The 18,742-nt window shown below is 50.6% G+C and overlaps 1 protein-coding gene across 5 annotated transcripts in view; it reads right to left on the bottom strand.

Moving 5' to 3' along the window:
- The window catches only part of LOC144722720 (rho GTPase-activating protein 26-like), a 102,992-nt gene that overhangs the window by 50,109 nt on the left and 34,141 nt on the right, over positions 1 to 18,742 (bottom strand). For 4 of the 5 annotated variants that reach the window (XM_078601064.1, XM_078601066.1, XM_078601067.1 and 1 more), the window contains exons 5-13: positions 16,718 to 16,819; positions 14,428 to 14,538; positions 13,092 to 13,196; positions 10,475 to 10,604; positions 9,675 to 9,710; positions 8,294 to 8,394; positions 6,979 to 7,073; positions 5,883 to 5,961; positions 1,239 to 1,275 (exon numbers count right to left, since the gene is read on the bottom strand). In XM_078601064.1, the coding sequence (XP_078457190.1) occupies positions 1,239 to 1,275; positions 5,883 to 5,961; positions 6,979 to 7,073; positions 8,294 to 8,394; positions 9,675 to 9,710; positions 10,475 to 10,604; positions 13,092 to 13,196; positions 14,428 to 14,538; positions 16,718 to 16,819 (796 nt within the window). The remainder of the gene's footprint in view (positions 1 to 1,238; positions 1,276 to 5,882; positions 5,962 to 6,978; positions 7,074 to 8,293; positions 8,395 to 9,674; positions 9,711 to 10,474; positions 10,605 to 13,091; positions 13,197 to 14,427; positions 14,539 to 16,717; positions 16,820 to 18,742) is intronic. The other variant, XM_078601065.1, reaches the window with a different exon arrangement.

Below are 18,742 nucleotides of genomic sequence, written 5' to 3'. Positions count from 1 at the left end.
ACCGGATATAGCAGAGCTTTTTCTGAAATCCCTTCCAGTGGCCTGTGACCCACACACAGTGGGGAGGGGGTTGGCTACGTACGGTGCGAAGCAAGTTCAACGTACATACATTCCGATTAATCCAATACTTTTAATTCTAAAGAGCTGGAATTTAGCCAAAATTAAGTGCAGGACAATAATTGAATGTGACAGGGTTTTTCTTTGCAGCCATCGGTGACCGTGTTGATCTTCGTCAACTCGCTACACGTGAGGACCCCGTTTAACGACAGGCAGCTGGCAGCTCGTCGATGCCAGCGCAGCGCTCCGATCTCTAAACCACAGGGGGCCACCTCGTAAATGGATGCTCTATATCGAATGTGCGGTCTTTGGTCGAAATATACTGGGACGCAAGATTGTAGGGTTCAACAATAGTGGACGGTGGCATTAAGAGGCCCCCATTCAGAATTCTGCCCAAGGCCTCCAGAACACCCACCAACGTTGGCCCTGCACGCAGTGTGCGGTACATAATCCAAGTTCTAGGAATCAAATCACCATCATTTTGTTCAGTTGTACTCCAAAGGGGCCGTGTGTACCTGTGGCTTTTTTTTTGTATATATAATTTTTTTAAAGCCCATCAAAAGCGACGAATTTGTGAATAGGGATTGTTCAGTGAAAAACCGTCGGTAATGATTTCCATCAGCTGCGCTGTGCGCCATTCACTCCTGCCACAGTTATTTTCATCCGAGTACACTATTAGAGAGTATTATTATCTTTTTAACCATCTTGCGCTGCTCCAAGCAAATAAATACGTACGTTAATTTATCCAAGTGGCTTGGGCCAAGCAATGCGAAATAATTTGCAGGCTGCCAAATAATCGTTTAGCATCATTTGCGGAGAATGTTATAAAAAAAAATGTTTAAAACACATTCCTCCCACGTAGAAAAGTGATACTTGACGTAAACATCAGGCAGTTCCCCAGCATTGGATAAAGCGAATGTGACTGCTGATGAGACGCTGAATCTCGAAGGCGGCCCAGCATTTATTTGCTTGTATTGAATCGGCACAGGCTGATAAGATGCACTTGCAGGAAGGTGTCGCGGCCGATAGGTTGAATAAATATTTTTTTGTTATCTAAGTGGAAACACAAATGAATGTGGTAGGTAAGGAGGCATTGCTAATTTTGTCAACACGCAGTACTCGGATGAGCGAACTGATCGTTGCGATCGACAGATGTGCGGTTTGCATGGAGGGCGACTTACTCTCTTCGGGAATGTTGTGTGTGGCCCGTTCGTAAATCTGAAAGACAATGCCCAACTCCGGTCAACACCGGCAATGCCACGCAGAGGGCACCAGATGCACCGGCACACACTTCAGCCAACAGTCAGGAACTCGGCAAACACTCGCACAATGGGACACACAAAGAAACGCCGGCACAACGCCAACGCGATGCGACTGGGGTGGTGGTGGGCGGGTGGCCAGAGCCGCGTTGTGCCCTGCTGCCTTTGTCTTCCCGCTGCCGACGTCGATCGCACCACCGCGTCGTTCTGGTGGGGTTGGGTTGACCCAGTGGAGGGTCCAAGCCGGTTAAAGGTGCAGCCCTGCAATGCCTCCCTCGCTGGTGGAAGGGCCTCCACTAGAAGGAAAATCTGGAGAGTCTGGAGAGCACCCCCCCCTCCCCCGATAGTAGGATATATTTTGGCCTACTCTTCCACTCTGGCCATACGCGACCTGTCCAGTCGAATAACCGTGGTGAAGTAATTTACACGGCTGCTGGGTCGACAAAGGCGGGGAGGTGGTTTTATAAACTGGACCATTGTTTCCCCTGCCACGCCGGGAGATCGAATCAAACCGGCGATCCCTCTGCCAACCATTGCGCGCACGCACACTCACACACGCAAACGCACGCACACTCACACACGCAAACGCACGCACACGCACGCACGCACGCACACGTGGGCGCGGTATACGTACATCGCACCCGGCCGGGAGTTGGTATGAATTGCAAGCGGTGCTACGCACCGTGGCGGGGAAGGGGGAACCGCAGGTGGGCCCGGGACCGCCGCACGGCGTGAGAACCCACGGCGGGGCAATTGCTCAAATTCACGCCCCGGGCGCACGCATCGCGGCACGCAGGGGGACCGTGTTGGTTGTAAAGAACAGGAATTACATTTCTCGAGCGCTCACCGTGGGTGAGAGCGAAGACTGAACCCAACAAAAAAACCATAGCGACAATCAAACAATGACGAAGATCTCACGTCGCGCTTTAATAGGCTGTTAAACGAGCAGCACCTGCGAAGGCCAGCGAGGCACACGGCTGGGGTGCGTGGCTAGGACCACATCCTTTGTCCTCCTCCGGCGCTGATGTCAACATACCGCACCAGGTACTCGTTTTTAAGGCTAAGCCGACCTAAGGGAGTCCCAGTAAGAGTTCAGATATTCGTCACCGACGTTGGCTGTGAGCGGGAATCAAACTTGGTTCGACGGGTTCATCGCGCGGTGTGCTCATCGCGACGTCACAGCGACGCCCCCTATCACACGCACACGCACCCGGGTTCATACGCGCCCTCGATTTTTCAATGACTCTCCTGTCACCGCAGTCTGTCTGGAGAGCTCTCTGCAGTGGAGGCCCTTGCACCAGCAGTGGCGAGAGAAAGGAATTGCAGGGCTGCGCCTTTACCTTTCGCAATCATACCCCGATGGATGATCACATTGCAGATCAGCGACGGCTTAGCGGAGGTTCTCATCCAGTAGTGGACTGATCATGGCTAACGACGAAGGCGACGTCGCACGGAGTTTAGATTTACGAGCACCCATCAGCTGTTCATCGACTCCGCCCCCACGGCTGTCTTGTTTTTCATCATCCCCTCCCCCCAACGCACACACACACACACAACGCGCACACACACACACAACACGGACACACAGAACATGCACGCGCACACAACATGCACGCGCGCACGGTGACACGGCCGCAGAGAGAGAGAGAGGAGACAGCGCTTTGCTCTTTGAGCCTCGCGGCACGGAGCTCACAGCTGGGGACTTAAGATCCACAAGAGCGGAGGAGGTCACTCGCGTGGGAGGTCAAACCGGGCAACGGGGCAAGGGCGGCACCCCGGGAGATGCCACTGGCCACGTCGCAGGAAGTTACCCGGCTGGGGCGTCAGGCACTGCCCCCTGGGTGAACCGCACTCGCCGCTGTCCGAGGAGGTCGGCTTTCGTAAGATCTCCCACCCCCACTCATCGTAAGTTGATCCGCGCTGTAGGCAGAGATCGATTTGCCCATCGGCTCGCGCGCAGTGCGGCGGACCCAGGCCCACCTGCGGTTTCCTTTCCGGCCACGGTGCTTAACACCGATTGTAATTAATTACCAGCTCCTGGCCGGGTGCGATGCATTAATGCCGCGCGCGTGCGTGCGCGTGTGTACGTGTGTGTGCGTGCGCGGGCAATGATCAGCAACGCTAAACATGAGATCCAGAGGGATTGCCGTTTCGAGTTTTGAATCCACCTCCCCGCATTTGTCCACCCAGCAGAGTCAGGGGTAGTGTGGCGATCGCGTGGACACTCACTCAGCGATCTACCCAACTCGGCACACCTAAGGGCACCCATGAAAGTTGAGGATTCTTAGAACACATTGCCACGTGGTGCAGCAGCAGCAGCGGCAGCACTGGCGTGGGCAGAACGCATCGACGCGCTAAGAGTCTGGAGGTTTAAACATGGGTGCTCCTAACGGGGCATTAAGTTAATTATTTACAATTAATACAAATTTAAAAAATAAAGTGAATCAAAATATCACGACGTTTTAAGTCAAAATGTCATAATTGTAGTTGCAGGCGTGTAAATATCAATGTAAGGACACGACTCAACAGCGCAACACTGCCGTCTGGTGGCGATCCTTAGAAGCTGTATAGATAAATCGCAGACAAGGCTGGATGAGCTGGATGAACGGGTGGGAAGTGGGGGCTTTTGTTCGGCCACGTTTCATCGCACCGCTCCGTCTGTGTGCGTTGGTAAAGGTCTGTTGTAGGGGGAGGGGGGGTGGGGTTCGGGGGGGAGGTGGATATCACTTGCCACTGATGTTAACCATGACCGGGAATTGAACTCGGGTCACGAGGTTCAGAGAGCAGTGCCAACCGCTCCCAGTGTGATAATTCACCACCCACAGCGATTGGACGAATTGTCACAATTCGGAGTAGCGAGATCGATTTTCTTTTATCCGGTCCTGTCTGTATTATTTCTTGTGTCCGCTCCATGAGCCGAGATGGAACATTGCTAGATGCCTTTCAGATAATTTGCATCAATTGTAAATGATCACTGCTGAAGTGTATGAGCCTATGCATGCACCACGAACGTAAGAATAAAATGTAATCAGTGGATCACTGCATGCCTAACAAAGGAACTGGAACAAACGGAGAAGCAATGCAAAAAATTACGCGGACAAACAAATCCAACAGATAAATCGATTCTCTTTGATTCTTTCGGTAAAATCACGTAGGTGAAAAAATAAAAAACCAAATAAAAAATTGAAATAACTAAATTACATCACGACAAAATAACTGTAGTGGGCAAATTTTGTTTCTTGCTGTGGTTGTCCCACCTGATGACGGAAGCTTGTGTTGCTTCCGAAACGTCGTGATTTAATTAAGTTATTTTTTATTCTTATATATTTTTATTTTTATTTTTGCACCTACGTGACTTTACCAAAAAAAACAAAGAGTATGGATCCTTGCAGTCACGAAAACTTCAAATCTAGAAAGACAAATCGATTCTCCAATTTAGGGCATCGACTGCAATGGTTTTGGCACATCACAAATGACGCAACGGAGAATTAATCAGACAGGTCTGCCCGAGATTGATACCGGTGGATGTTCACTCGCTCGGCCGAAACACCCGTCTCACAAACGACCTTGTATGCAACTCAACAAGCTGGTGTGGTCCTCCGGCCCGCCGTTTGTACGGTCCCACAGAACGAGGCCAGAAACACGCCTGGAAAATGTCACACGTGGTCATCTGGGACAGCGCCTGGCTGCAGCAGCAACAGCAGCGCACGGCTGACCTAGGTACCGAGCTGCCGAGTAACATTAGACGCTGCGCCTGGATAGGTTGCTTTGCAGGTCACGATGACCTGCACCACCGGTCTGTTTGCTCACAACCGCTGCTGGTGTAAGAGGGCCTCCACTAGAGGGAGCTCCAGCTAAAGAATCCCCCCTAGACTCCTAAAGGGTTCACGGCCACTTTTACCCCGCCATGTGCAACCTGGCAATCGACTAACTGCTATACAGGAGGTCGTGGGTTCGATCCCAAACCTGACGCCCGCTGTATATTTGTAGTTTGCGTGTCTATCTCCCCGTGGTCACGTGGATGTTTCTTCGGGACCTCTTCTTTCCCCCCTCCACATTTCGAATCAACATCACTCATTTAGAGCATTTGGCTGCTATAATTTCCACACGATAAGCCACATCGTGGAGGAGGAGGGTGGAGGGAGCGAACACTTTTAGATTTGAAGCTTTCGTGACTGCAAGGATTCATACTCTCAGTTCTTTCGGTAAAGTCACGTAGGTAAAAAATGAAATTAAAATTAATAAAAATAAAATAATAAAATCACGACGTTTCGGAGGCAACACAAGTCTCCATCATCTGGCTGTGACGGTCCCACCTGATGACGGAGACTTGTGTTGCCTCCGAAACGTCGTGATTTTATTATTTTATTTTTGGATTTAAAGCTTTCGTAACTGCAGGGATTCATCTTCTTGCTTCTTTCGGTAAAGTCACATAGACTTTACCGAAAGAACCAAGAAGATATTTTATTTTTTATTAATTTTAATTTTATTATTTTACCTACGTAGTGACTTTACCGAAAGAACTGAGAGTAGGAGCGAACACTGCCACCGGAGTTTTGCCCTCACCGGTTCTCTCCCGTCCATGGCCTCCATCCATTGCTTGCGGCTGTCTTCCGAGAGCGCCTGCAACGTCAGCACCCCGGCCCTGCGCAAGGTCGGGCGAGAGAGGCCGGCGGGGGGTGGTCACGACTCGGCGGCGCGGGCGGGAGGGCCAAGAACGGTGCGATACGAAAGCGGCACAATGCCCTCCGTGTCAAAGCTTCATATTCTATAGGGGGCCGTCATGAACGTCAATGCCCACCACCCCCCCCCCCCACCACCACACATACATCCTCCAATCATAGGCAGCTGCTTGCGGTGGCTGGCAAGGCATTCAAGTTCAAGAGGTCATCTATGTATGTTGAACTTCTTTCGCACCGTGCGTAGCCAACCGTGCTAATCGGAGGTGTGGGGGGAAGGACAACGAACAAAACACAAACGTAGTTTAAAAAAAATTAGTTTTTAATATATATTTAAAAGTGCATAGCTCCAGTGGCTTTTTGATATCGGAAGGAAGAGCGTTCCAGACGGCCGCAGGAGCGCAACTGAAAACGCGCGAGGTGGACCGTCTTTATTCAACGGCTAGCGACAAGCCCCTGCCGCAAGGATGCCGGAGTTCGCGTGACGGCTTATGCTCTGTGACGAGATCACCAAGATTTTGTGGTTCATTCGTGGCAAGCACTTTGTGTGTAATCAGTGCGACATTATAATGAATTCGTTCGGCAACCGGGTAAATAAGCCAAGATACAAAAATTGTATCATTCTAAACTGAAGTGTTGTGTTTTTTTGTATTTACTCTCTTGCCACTCCTCTGTTTGTTCAGCTGAGATTTGGGAAATAGTATCGTAAAAACGAAGAATAATCTGGGCATTTTCTAACGTCTCATCATCTTCAGCCTTCATCCATCCACTGCTGGATTAAGACCTACCTCCCCCCCCAAAGCCGTCGCCATCTATCGCGGTTGTGCGATGCCACGATCCGTCTAGCTGCCCCCGCACGCGAACCGATCCCGTTGCTAAAATCCCTGCCGGGCAACGACCTCTGCGTAAAAAAAACTGACCGTGTCATTTCACTTTTCGACAAAACCCAAACGGCACCCTGCCCCCCCACCCCCCAACAATACCTGTCGCCGAGGTCAACGTCGAAGCAGAAGCGGCGATCGATGGCGTCCGTGCGCTTGCGAACGCACGACCTCACGGTGAACTCCTCCTCCTCCGCCTGGCACAAACACGGCGGGCACGCACGCACGCAAAGACGGGAGAGGGAGGCGTCTCCACGCGGTTGACTACAACACGAGCACCAAACCTCGACCCAGCCGCGTGTCGCCTCACCAACTCGGAGCCCTCTCGCCCATCGAGCCAGACTCGGACGACTGTGGCAACGGTGAGGTAAGGTAAAAGGCGCAGGCCCCGGTGCCTGCTCGCCACTACTGCTGACGGAAGAACCTCCGCTTGAAAGAGCTCTATAGAGAGGCCCAACTGGAGGGTTGTTAGAGGCTCACTCTTCCATGCATACAACACACCTAAGGAGAGGTGGGAGTGCCCACACTTTACCCTACCCGCAAGGGACGCGCCAATCACGGCTAGCTGTGGTGGATCCGATTCACGCTGCTGGGTGAACAGAGGCAGCGCGGGGTGGAGGAGGGGGGTTAGAGAAACTCGCACTGTTGTTTCAACTGCTACGCCGGGAGATGGAATCAAATCCAGTTAAATGTCAGTAATGTTTGACTCGAATCGCACAATGTGAACATTCAAACCGCACGGGGGCAGCGTCTGATGCGATTGGTCACATGACGACCAATTGCATACTTTGTCAGTCCACTGTCTGATGAAGGCCTAGGATGTGTTGCTCATGGTACTTGTTTGGCCATGCTTCAACAGGCGGTTCAGCGTGGGTTGGTTAAGGTTGGTAAACTTATCATTGAAATGAAATACGTTATCGATAAAGAAAAATGTTGATAACAATAGTCAACTTAACGAGCCTACTTGAAAGCTAAGCAGTGCTGAGCCTGCTTCAGGATATGCTTCTTGGCAGAAGAAACTTCCTGTTCCACATTCGCTCAAGGGATTCGAAACAAATCATTGGTAGATTTGGTATTCGTTTCAGACAGCCTGCAGGAGTTTCGCAGTCAGGGGAGATGATTGCTACGTGTTTTCCCAATGGAATAATTATCAGCAAAATGTTTAAATTTTGCCAAAATTTGGACCGTGATGCCAGTAGACATGGCCTACTCTGCTTTGAACGTCAAGGGATGTGTAATGTTCACTGTGCACCTCCGATTAGCAGAGTTGGCTATGTATGGTGGGAAAAAAGTATGAAAATACATACGTGAAGCAGATGCTGCGTATTTACGGTTCGATTCATCCGCAGTATTAACCAGGGCGGCTGGTGGGCTACAACCGGGAACACGTTTACCGCAGCGCGACCTGGGCTCGTACCGGCTTTCCCGATGTCTTGAGCTCGGAGGGGCCTCGGATAAACTGCCGGTTTGATTTCTTGTACTTGGAGTAGCTCTTCACCCACGTGGTCCCGAAGGGCCCTGCGCGACACGACAAGAACACACAGACAAGAACACAAACAGAGATACAGCGGGCAGTGGTCAGCAGATCTATTAACCATCTATTAACTAAGCTATTTTAATTTTTGCCAGGTAAAGCCCAACGGAGCTATGTAGCTCTTTTTCCAAAGCGACCTGGTCACGAATGATAGCTCAACGTAGTGGCGTATCACGTGGAAATGTGTAGCAGCCAAAAACTCTAAACACGTGATGTTGATTCTAAATGTGGAGGGAAAAATCTGAGGAACCGGAGAAAAATCCGCATTCAAACTCCAAATAAACAGGTGTCAGGGTCGGGATCGAACCCACGACCTCCTGCTTACCTGGGCAAGGGAGTTAACATTGCACCCGATTCAAGAGCCGAATGGCTCGCAGGGCTATACCAATTAATTGAAACTGAAAAATGAAACATCTCTATGATTCTGTTTTTTTGTTATTAGATCGCATAAATATAAATGTCGTTAAATCAGTCACCACCCAACACAGCAAGTTAGTAAGGTTTATCAAGTAAACAAAACATGCCAATTCGTGACTAGTTCAGCACACCGGTGTGTTGGAGAGTAAACCCACAACAATAATATTTCGCCACCACGGCGCCCTGCATAAAACGTGGGTTATCACGTTTTACCAGGGTACCCCCTCGATCGTGATTTCGACCGTGCAACCGACGAGCGGTAAATAAACCATGCCGTAAGCTGCCTCCCAAGAGGACGCAAGCGCATGCACCAGCGTGGGGATTAGTAGCACCGTGCGCGTGATCATTTGCAGATCGCAACGACGGCCGCCCGTCAGGCAAACGGCACATCGCGATTAAAACCTCCCGTCAAAAAGTTAAAATCCTCGTGAATTACAACAACCTCAGGAAGACCTATTTCAAAAGATGGGTAGAGATCAGTCGTTCAGATAAACGCTCGCTAAATCAGAGCGGCGGTCCAAGCTGGATGGAGAGTGGTGGCTCAGCGGTTGGCGCACTGCGCTGTGAACCCGGTGACCCGAGTCCGAATCCCGGCCATTGGCGAGTGACATGTGAAACTGGTTCTGGTTCCCCCTCTGCTTTTACCAACCCGCACTGACCGGCGTGGTGAAGTATGGCCAAATAACCTCCCACGACTTACGTGACATGGGGATGTCTTCATCCAGTACCGGATTGACAACGGGTTATGTCACATTATTTTATTGTTGTTGTTGTTGTTATCATTCGCGGAAAGATTTGTGGCCATACTGCACCACACTGGGTGTTGCGGCTTAGTGAAGAAACTCACCTGACATGGGGAATGCGCCACTCACACTCAGGTGACCTGTACAAAAACACCATCACGTTAACATTTCCTGAACTGGAATCAATTCCAGATTTTGCGAGTTTTCAACTTGACTTGTGTGACGAACGCCCCTTCGCAGGGAACGTTAAAGTGTGTCCCTCGTGTGGATAAAAGAGGCCTATTGAAGTGACTTGGTAAGAAGTTCCCGCATCATCTCCTTTCCCGCGGGGCCAATTTCTGACAAAGCGCGATGCACTCCTAGATGCAGGGTTCTGAATATAAATGCATTTGTTTTGTGAAAATTACACCAATTGGACAATTTGAATTGGAATCGGGGGGGGCGGGGGGGGGGTATACGGAATATGAGAAAATAATAAACAGCTGGATCACTAATAAAAAATTGTCATATCAACAAAAATAATTTAAGTTATAATGCCCTTAGTTTTTCCACAAAAGCCTCACTTAGTCTCGGAATTATTTTTCAGGAGAGTCCTGCATTGCGAATTTCTTAACTCTTTCCCATTCCAAGACGTCTGGAAGTTTCAGGGTGGTGGGTGTCCCGCTCACTGCTGAATCGGGGAACGCGCAAGCGGTTGCCGTTCAATTATATTCAGCGAGGAGTAGCGCCGCTGTTTTTAAAGACGTTGTCCTGTACTCACCGCGGAGAACCGTAGCGACGCAACCGCGCTCTACAATGGCTGGCGCCAAACTGTGCCGCATGTCCTCCCGCGTGGCCTTTCACTTACGCTACACGCGTGCATGCGAGTCCAAGCGTGCGTGCGTGCGCGTGCTGGGGAGCGTACGTTTCTCCAGCACGTAGAGGTAGCCCTCGACGGTGTAGTCGCTGGAGCGCTTGTGCTCCTCGGGAGATTCCCGGACCTTCTGCTTGAGGCGCTCCACCTCGGAGCGCGTGCTCTCGAAGCGGTCGCGCGTCTGCAAGAAGCGACACACCCACGCTGGCGTGCGAGGCCTTACGCAAGGCTGCTGCTGCTGCGCACGGGCCCACGTGACCCCCCCCAGCCCTCAGTGACGTGGCTTAAAATAATACATTGTAGACTGGCGGAATTTTGAATTATATTTAAAAACCCTCCCCAATTCAATGGGGTCGCTAGCTCACTGCCATGCGCGTTCCATGTTCAAGTCCTCCGTGGTCAGGCAGGGGGGTCAGGTGGCTCAAGGGTCAAAGTGCTCAGCTGGCAATCCTGAGAACCTGGGGTAATAAATCCGGGCAGCTGCCTGCGACTAAACCGGGTCCCCTCCAGCGTGTTGAAGACTTCACCGTTGCAGCCCAGTCCACCAATGACTGGCGAGAAAAATAAAAAAAACCATCAAGTAACCCAGCTTAAATAAACGCTGCCAAGCTTGGTGGTGCTCATTCAGACACTGTCTTTCCGACAGACCTGTTCTTCACCTGAGGATGGCTGCTTGCGTTGTGACCGAAACGTCGTGAGAATTGTATTTTATTATGTTTTATTATTATTTTATTATTTCCCTTCTACATGACTTTCCCGAAAGAACAAAGAAGATGAATCCCTGCAGTCACGAAAGCTTTACATCGAAAAAAAAATGTTAGGGGTCAATTAATTGGGGGGTCACAAGACATCTGGACCGCCCTGTACACGGGCAGCCCCTTGGCCAATCGGTGGAGGGGAGTGCAAAGAATGGAGAGCATTTAACGACAGCACAGCAACGGATTGTGCTGCACTGCCCTCTGCTGCCCACCACGTAGCCCAGCAGCAGCAGCAGCAACCGCCGATAGAAATCTTCTTCATTTACGGTGGGTCCCCCATCCGAGCGTCATTCAGGCTTATCCATTGGCTGTGTCGAATGGTGGCGGGGGGGGGTAACGACGCATTTATATTCACGCAATCTAACCCAAAGAATAACCTTTCGTATGGATGATATTGTATTATTGGTTATTTCTGTAAAGTCACGTCGAAGGGAAATAATAAAATAATACAAATAAACATAATAAGATAAAATTCGGCCACAACGCAAGCAGCCGTCCTCAGGTGAAGAACAGGTCTGTCTAATTATGCTATTTTTATTATTTCCCTGCTTCCGGACTTTACCGAAAGAACCAAGAAGATGAATCCATGCAGTCACGAAAGCTTTGAATCGAAATGTGGATGATACTGGTTGTGAAAGTCGACGTGTTAAACTGATGCAGGCTCCATCCTGCTTTGCTTCCGGATGACTCGAGCAAAGGGCATGATGCGGAGTACCCAGTGACGAGCGGTATCTGAACTTGATTATTATTATTGCTGGCGTATCCATCGACAGACCCGGCAACAAATGAGTAGCCGGTGAGGCCCAATAATCACAACAACAGCAGCGGCGACACTGGAAGATCAAAGGCGGTGGGACGGGTGCGTGACGGTGCCCATAGCGCTCCGTGCATGGGCTGCGCCAGCGATAACGGCACTTGCACAACGAGTCTGTTAGGGTCATCGAGCAAAACGAGTTCTGAGTTCGATTTCTCACGCAGGAGAGGAATGTTTCCCGGCGGCAGCAAAAAAAATAAAACGACCACCGGTCGAAGTGCGTTTCGTAATTCCGCATGGATATTGTCAACACCGCGAAAGAGATCACAACCAGCGGTGCCGATGTTGCTACATTCAGCCTTTGCTTTCTTAAACGGCGCCGCGTATCGCAGTGTGTATGAAACATGAACAGATTTTGTTTGTTCCTTTTAAACTAAAACATTATTTTAACACGTTGACAGCCATGCAATTTATTGTTGGCCGTCCAGCAGCCAAGCCCTTTTTTTTAAAAACCCTGTCCTTACTTCCTCCCCCCACCGCCCCCCCCCCAGTAGCAAATAGCACGTCTAGAGCAAAAATGCCATTGGGTCGATTAGCTCCACTGGAAAATTGCCACGCGATCCGTGGCGGGGTTTGTACGGAAGCCGGCGGTGTTGATTGAGTCTGTGTTTCTCAAAGACGCCGAGGGGGCGGGGGGGGGGGGCTTAGGGATCGGAACACTGAGCCGGCACCACTGATATATCCCAGGGTCGATTATGGATTTCAGCCGCCTGTGATTTTAACCAAACGTGCAGTGAGCTGATGGCCTCAACCAGTTACCAATATGACTGCGCCAACATTTGTTTTTACATTAAATATGGCCCCGATTCCAGCTCTGAGAAGTCAAAATATCATACGTGGTGGGTGGGAAAGTGCTGCCCCCTTCTGTATGGACCAGAGGTCACTTTATGGGATATTAGAGGTAGCTCTGTAATTTCTACTTCCACGGGACATTCTCCAAAATGAAGGCTTGCCACTGCTCTGCGAGACTTCCCAATGGATACTTCGTCTTCTGACATTACACCGATTGCGCACACACACACACACAAAAATGGGGGGAAAATATGAGCACGTGCGAGTGCTTCCCAACAACAGTGTGGGTGGTGAATGCACCTACCCTCTGTATGCTCATCTGCAGCTGTATCTTGTAGAGGTTGAAGTCCTTCGCGTACTCGTAGCCCTGGTGGTAGGCCGTGCACAGCCCGTGGGTGAACGCCAGAAGCTGTGGAAACAAAGACAAAGATCCCCCCCCATGTAGCCTTCACAGACTGTTGGGGCAAGGACTGTGAGCGAGAACCTACAAGGCAGCCACAGCACACGAGGGGGTGGGTGGCTAGTACCTAATCTGAAAATATTTACTGGTGTTGGCTGTGAGCGGGAATCGAACTCGGGTCGTTGGGTTTGTAGCGCAGGGCACTAAGCTTTGCACTAATGCTCCCCACAGTCCCAGTTTTTTGTCAGTTGTGCGATCATACACCGCTCGAAACAATGCAGTTACGCGCATCCCTCCCTTCTTCTGGTGCTGCAGGATATTCTGCTCGCCATAGTACCGCCCCCGGTTTATTTTGCAGCTCAGGAGGCGGTGACCCTCACGGGGAGAGCCATGTGCGTGGGGGGCAGGGCCCCCCCCCGCCACCCCAAGGAGGTAGCAGGTGCTGCCCCAGGGGCAGTTTGATGGGGTTTGCTTTATTAGGGGTGCCACGGTGGTTGAGATGTTAACTACCTTGCGTGATATAATGGAGGCCGTGGGTTCAATCCCAACCCTGACGCCTGCCGTATATTTGGAGTTTGCGCGTCTCTCTCTCCCTCCAGCTTTTCCCTCCACATTTAAAATCACGTGCATATCGAGTATACGGTTGCTATAATTTTCCACGTGATAAGCCACTTCGTTGAGCTATAATTTGCTCAGTTGGCCTTATCTGGTAAAATAAAAAAATTGTTGAGTAGTTTTAGTTTTAGCGATGTATTATCAGCACCAAAATTAAACAAGTCATCTGATGATACTGCAGTGGCCCTTAACTGGAAAAATAATCATGTGTTTAATTAAAATTTCGATCTAAAGCTTTCGTGACTGCAGGGATTCATATTATTTGGTTCATTCGGTAAAGTCACGTAGAAGGGAAATAATAAAATAATAAAAATAAAACAATCAAATTCTCACGACGTTTCGATTGCAACACAAGCAATCATCATCTTGCTGTGGTTTTCACACCTGATGACGATTGCTTGTGTTGCAATCGAAACGACGTGAGAATTTTATTGTTTTATTTTTATTATTTTACTATTTCCCTTCTACGCGACTTTACCGAAAGAACCAAGAAAATGTGTTTAATTTAGTCAACAGATCTGCTGACCACTGTCGTGATCGGGTACGGCGCCCGACTGGACGATCGCAGAACGTGCCGACGGCTGCCGACGGCTGCCGCGGGTGAAAAAATAAAATTTGAACTCACGGGCTCGATGAACTCGAACATCTTGCGCTCCTGCACGGCCTGCACGGTGCTGATGTACTGCAGCGACGTCTCGCAGAACTGGCTCCGCTCTTGCTCGACATACTTGTCGTGCTGGGGACGTCAGGATGCAGGAGACGGGGGGGGGGGGGGATTAGGCGCGAACGATTCAGCGATTGTGATCGATTATATTCTGATGCGTTTGCTTCGTGTTACTCATTTAAAATATGCTCCACTTAAGGATTTTGTTTATATGTTATCTTTATTTTTTGTTGTTGATTGCCTAACGCTTCTCTGTTTTACTCGTGTTTCCTTGATTGTATTTATTTTGTTGTTGTTGTTGTTGTTGATATAACCTGCTGACGCTGCCCCCACTGGACATCTGTGAAAAAGAGCTTCATAGCTCATCAGATTCCACCGGTATGAATAATGATTCTGATCCTGATTTAATTAACGTACTACACGCGTCGTTTTCGCCAAAATGTATCTCGATTGTGGTGTCGGCATAGCGACGAGAAACGAAGAATCCACGTGGATTTCTTGCCGAGAACGGTCCGCAGGAGGCGAAAACCACAGAGCTACCCCCCCTCTTTGATGTCATGTCATGTGATCTCCAGTCCAAACAGAAGAGGGCAGCACTTTACCACCCTGTCTGTACAAGCGAGGCACGTTTGTTGCGTTACAGGCAGGCTGATGTTTGAATTCGCATGGTTTTTGTGTGTGTGTGCAGTCACTGGCGGTCAGCGCGCTGTGCTACGAACTCCTGGGCATCCCCTAGGGCAACTCAGCCTCAAATGAGTACCTGGTACGGTGTGTAAACTTCGCCACTCGGGAGACAAAGGCGGCCGGGCGTGGTTCTGGCCACCCACCCCCTCGCGTACCGTGCCGGCCTTCATAGGTGCTACTCGCTAACAGCACTTGCCCCAAGTCTGTTAAGGCTACACGGGGATCTCTGTATTTGTCTTTGCGGTCATTGGTGACTGGGCTGAGACCATCAGCTCGCTGCACTTGTGGCTGCCTGGATTCGAACCCAGCCAGTGCCCGTTCAACCGCTCCGGACCTCGGAACCGCAACGCCACCTTCCGACTGCACCAGATTCTAAAGAGGAAAACGCGTCCCCGGCGCCCGTTGGATACTTATTGACGCGTGCTTCTTGTCAAGAGGAAACACGCTGTCTGGAGTTGACTCCCACCCCCACCCCCCCCCCACCCCCCTAGGGATTTAACGTTTGAGAAAATTTTTCGGGGAAAAATGTTTTCACCTTCGCCCCAAATCAGGATCGAGTTTGTGATCGTAAATCACGTGACGGAGCGCGAGCGGTTTGAAAAGGAAAAAAACATCCTCGCAAAATGTCTCAGGATAAGTCTTCACGACGATCGACGGACGCACTCACAACGCACGTCTAACCGCGCGCTTGGAGGCCGCATTATCGCCTCTAAATTTACGCGGATTAAATGCAAATAATATGCCGTTACATTTGGGCTCGTGGAGCAAACAAAACCCGGGGCGGGCGGTTAAATGCGTTGATGCCCAAAAGGCAGAGAGGAAGTAAACACTCGGACGCTTTCCTGCTTGAGAGGCAATGGAAGCTGACGAATCACAGGGTGACACTTGTGATACGTATCAATATTACACCGAGGCAGAGAGAGGAACACACAATCACATGTTACAGCACACAATCGTTTTTGCTTTCAAACAGAGCGATTTGCTCACCTTTCAAAAGTGTTTTGCTAACCAACTTTGTACTCCTATCGTTCCTTTAACAACTGTTTGTTCTTATGCCCCTACTTCGTGCACAGGCAACAGATGAACGGACGCTTGGCCAGACCGTGGGTGATGGTGAAGCCTTGGGGGTGGATGGATCACGGTTGACAATGACGGAGGAGAGCAGATAGTGCCAACCCGGCAACGCGGCTCGGGGAAGAAAATCGATTTCAACGTGTGGATGGTAAATAGGGTTGTAATCAAAATTGATGATAGTATTGATGGTGACAATGATGACCACGACGATGATGATGACGATGGCACTGCCGCTTGTGGTTGTGCTGCGTAGCTCTCCAACGTTCTCAGGCTGCACCCGAGCGTTGCTTCGGCGCGACTTTCCGCACGTTTGCACGCCACAACTCTTAGGGCTTTTTCAACGAGCCTTCCAGAAGATCCCAGGGCGCGCAGCGAAACGTCGGGCATCGCGCAGAACAACAACACGCGGCGGCGACAAACGGCAAACACATCGGAGGGGCGGTGACGGTGACGGTCGGTGAGGGAAGCGAAGAATCGACGGCCGCTCGCTTACCTCGGCAAACTGAGCTTCCTTCTTCTTGAACGACAGCCCCAGGTTCTTCTCGACGAGGCTGTAGTACTTCTCCGTCTGTTTCTCGAACTTCTTCTTCTCCTCCTGCCGGCGGGAACAGCGCGGGAAAGGTGACACCGGCGTGTTGGGGAGTAAACCCGAGTACTGCGACGTTTAGCATTTGATTGCAGCCAGCTTCATCAAGCGATTTAGCCAGATCTGTGAAGAGGTCCTCCCCTGCGGTAAATGCTATGGGCTTCCTCCACAACACACCAGTGTGTGTATAAGTAGTAACGCACGTTTTGTTTACGTGAAAAAAAACCTCACTAATTGGCCGTGTCGGCTGGTGGCCGGTTCAACAACATTCATATTTACGCAATAAAACCCAATTTTTCTTTTGGATCACATTGTTCGAAGAAAGCCTCCTAACTGCCACGTGTTAAACTGGCAGGGGTCACGCGTCTCGACTCCGTGGTGAGGCAGTGTTTTTGTTGCGTTTCTGGCGCCCTCCAAAACTGGGAGGGGTCAACCGCCGAGATGCCACCGAGGCCCACCCCGCCAACGCACCACACCCCAGCTGGGGGGGGGGGCCGGGGGGGGTTGGGCGATGACTACGAGGACGACGACTTGTTCGGCGGGATTTGACGACAGACTTTTGTCGAGCGGCAACAACAGCAGCTGCTGCTGCTGCTGTTCGCGCGAGCGACTCAAAACTTTGGTGCACGCGGGGTTGTCGTCCCGGAAGCGCGTGGTGCGTCGTGGGGGTCACGCTGGCTCGGGCATTGGGAGTGGTGGTGATGGTGGGGTGGCGGGGGGTGGGAGCGAGAAGGCTAGCCCCGGACAAAACAAACGCGCAGACGATGTTACACGCAGCTTGTGTCGAAACGAGGCGAGAAAACCCATATGTTGTTCACCGGCTGTAGAGAGCGGTTGAAGCGGTATAAACGCACCGTCTCTTTTTGTTGTTGTTTCTTAAAAGCCATCGCTGTCATTGCTGACGTGCCTGCGGTCACGTGGGCAACGAGTCACTGACCCCCGACAAGTGGAGAGCAGCTTATATGCTAAACCTAAAATTATTAATTTGCCGCTTCGCAAGCGCCGGTTCATCGGCAAAGCCGGATAATCCGCTAATTAACTGTATATGGCCCATCTCTTAATTGCGCTGCAGTTTAATTTGTTCTGGCTCAGAGCAATCTCGTCGAGTTTTAGGGCCACGCGTCTCCGAACAAACGAATGAGAATTCTAGATTTGAAGCTTTCGTGACTGCAAGGATTCATACTCTTAGGTTTTTTCGGTAAAGTCACGTAGGTAAAAAAAAAAAATTTGAAATAATAATAGAAATAAAAATTTATAAATCACGACGTTTCGGAGGCAACACAAGTCTCCGTCATCAGGTGGATGACTTTACCGAAAAAACCTAAGAGTAAGAAGCAGAGGTCGCAACCGGGTACCCGATACCCGTACCCTACCCGATACCCGGCTACCCATACCCGGCCAGGTACGGGTAGCCGTTTGCGACCCTGGTGAGGCCGGGTACGGGTACGGGTAGGCCGTGAGTCACTGGTCAGTAACCGTTTGCCACTCATTTCGGGTAGGGTACGGGTAGGGAAGGGGAACCCGTACCCGGCCGGGTACGGGTACGGGTACCCATTTGCGACCCTGATGCGGCCAGGCACGGGTACGGGTAAGGAATCAAAACCCGTTTGCGACCTCTGGTAAGAAGACGAATGAGACACCGCGATCCCGCCTCCGTTTCCCGATGGCCGCTTCCCATCGGCGACATTTCTGACCCCATCCTCCAGCGAGGCCGCCTTGCAGCTTCGTGACCCGGCACACAGAAAATGGATGGCGGGGTCAGGCCGAGACGGCAACTATTCTTCTCTTCTTGGTTCTTTCGGTAAAGTCACGTAGAATAGAAATAATAAAATAATAAAAATAAAACATCATAAAATAATTCTCACGATGTTTCGGCCACAACGCAAGCAGCCGTCCTCAGGTGAAGAACAGGTCTGTCAGAAAGACAGCGTC

Source organism: Lampetra planeri, chromosome 15 (assembly GCF_965212315.1).
Source record: "Lampetra planeri chromosome 15, kcLamPlan1.2.h2, whole genome shotgun sequence".
In the NCBI taxonomy this organism is placed as follows: domain Eukaryota; kingdom Metazoa; phylum Chordata; class Hyperoartia; order Petromyzontiformes; family Petromyzontidae; genus Lampetra; species Lampetra planeri.
Note: the sequence above shows the minus strand (reverse complement) of the source record. Positions and strands in the feature narration are given on the sequence as shown.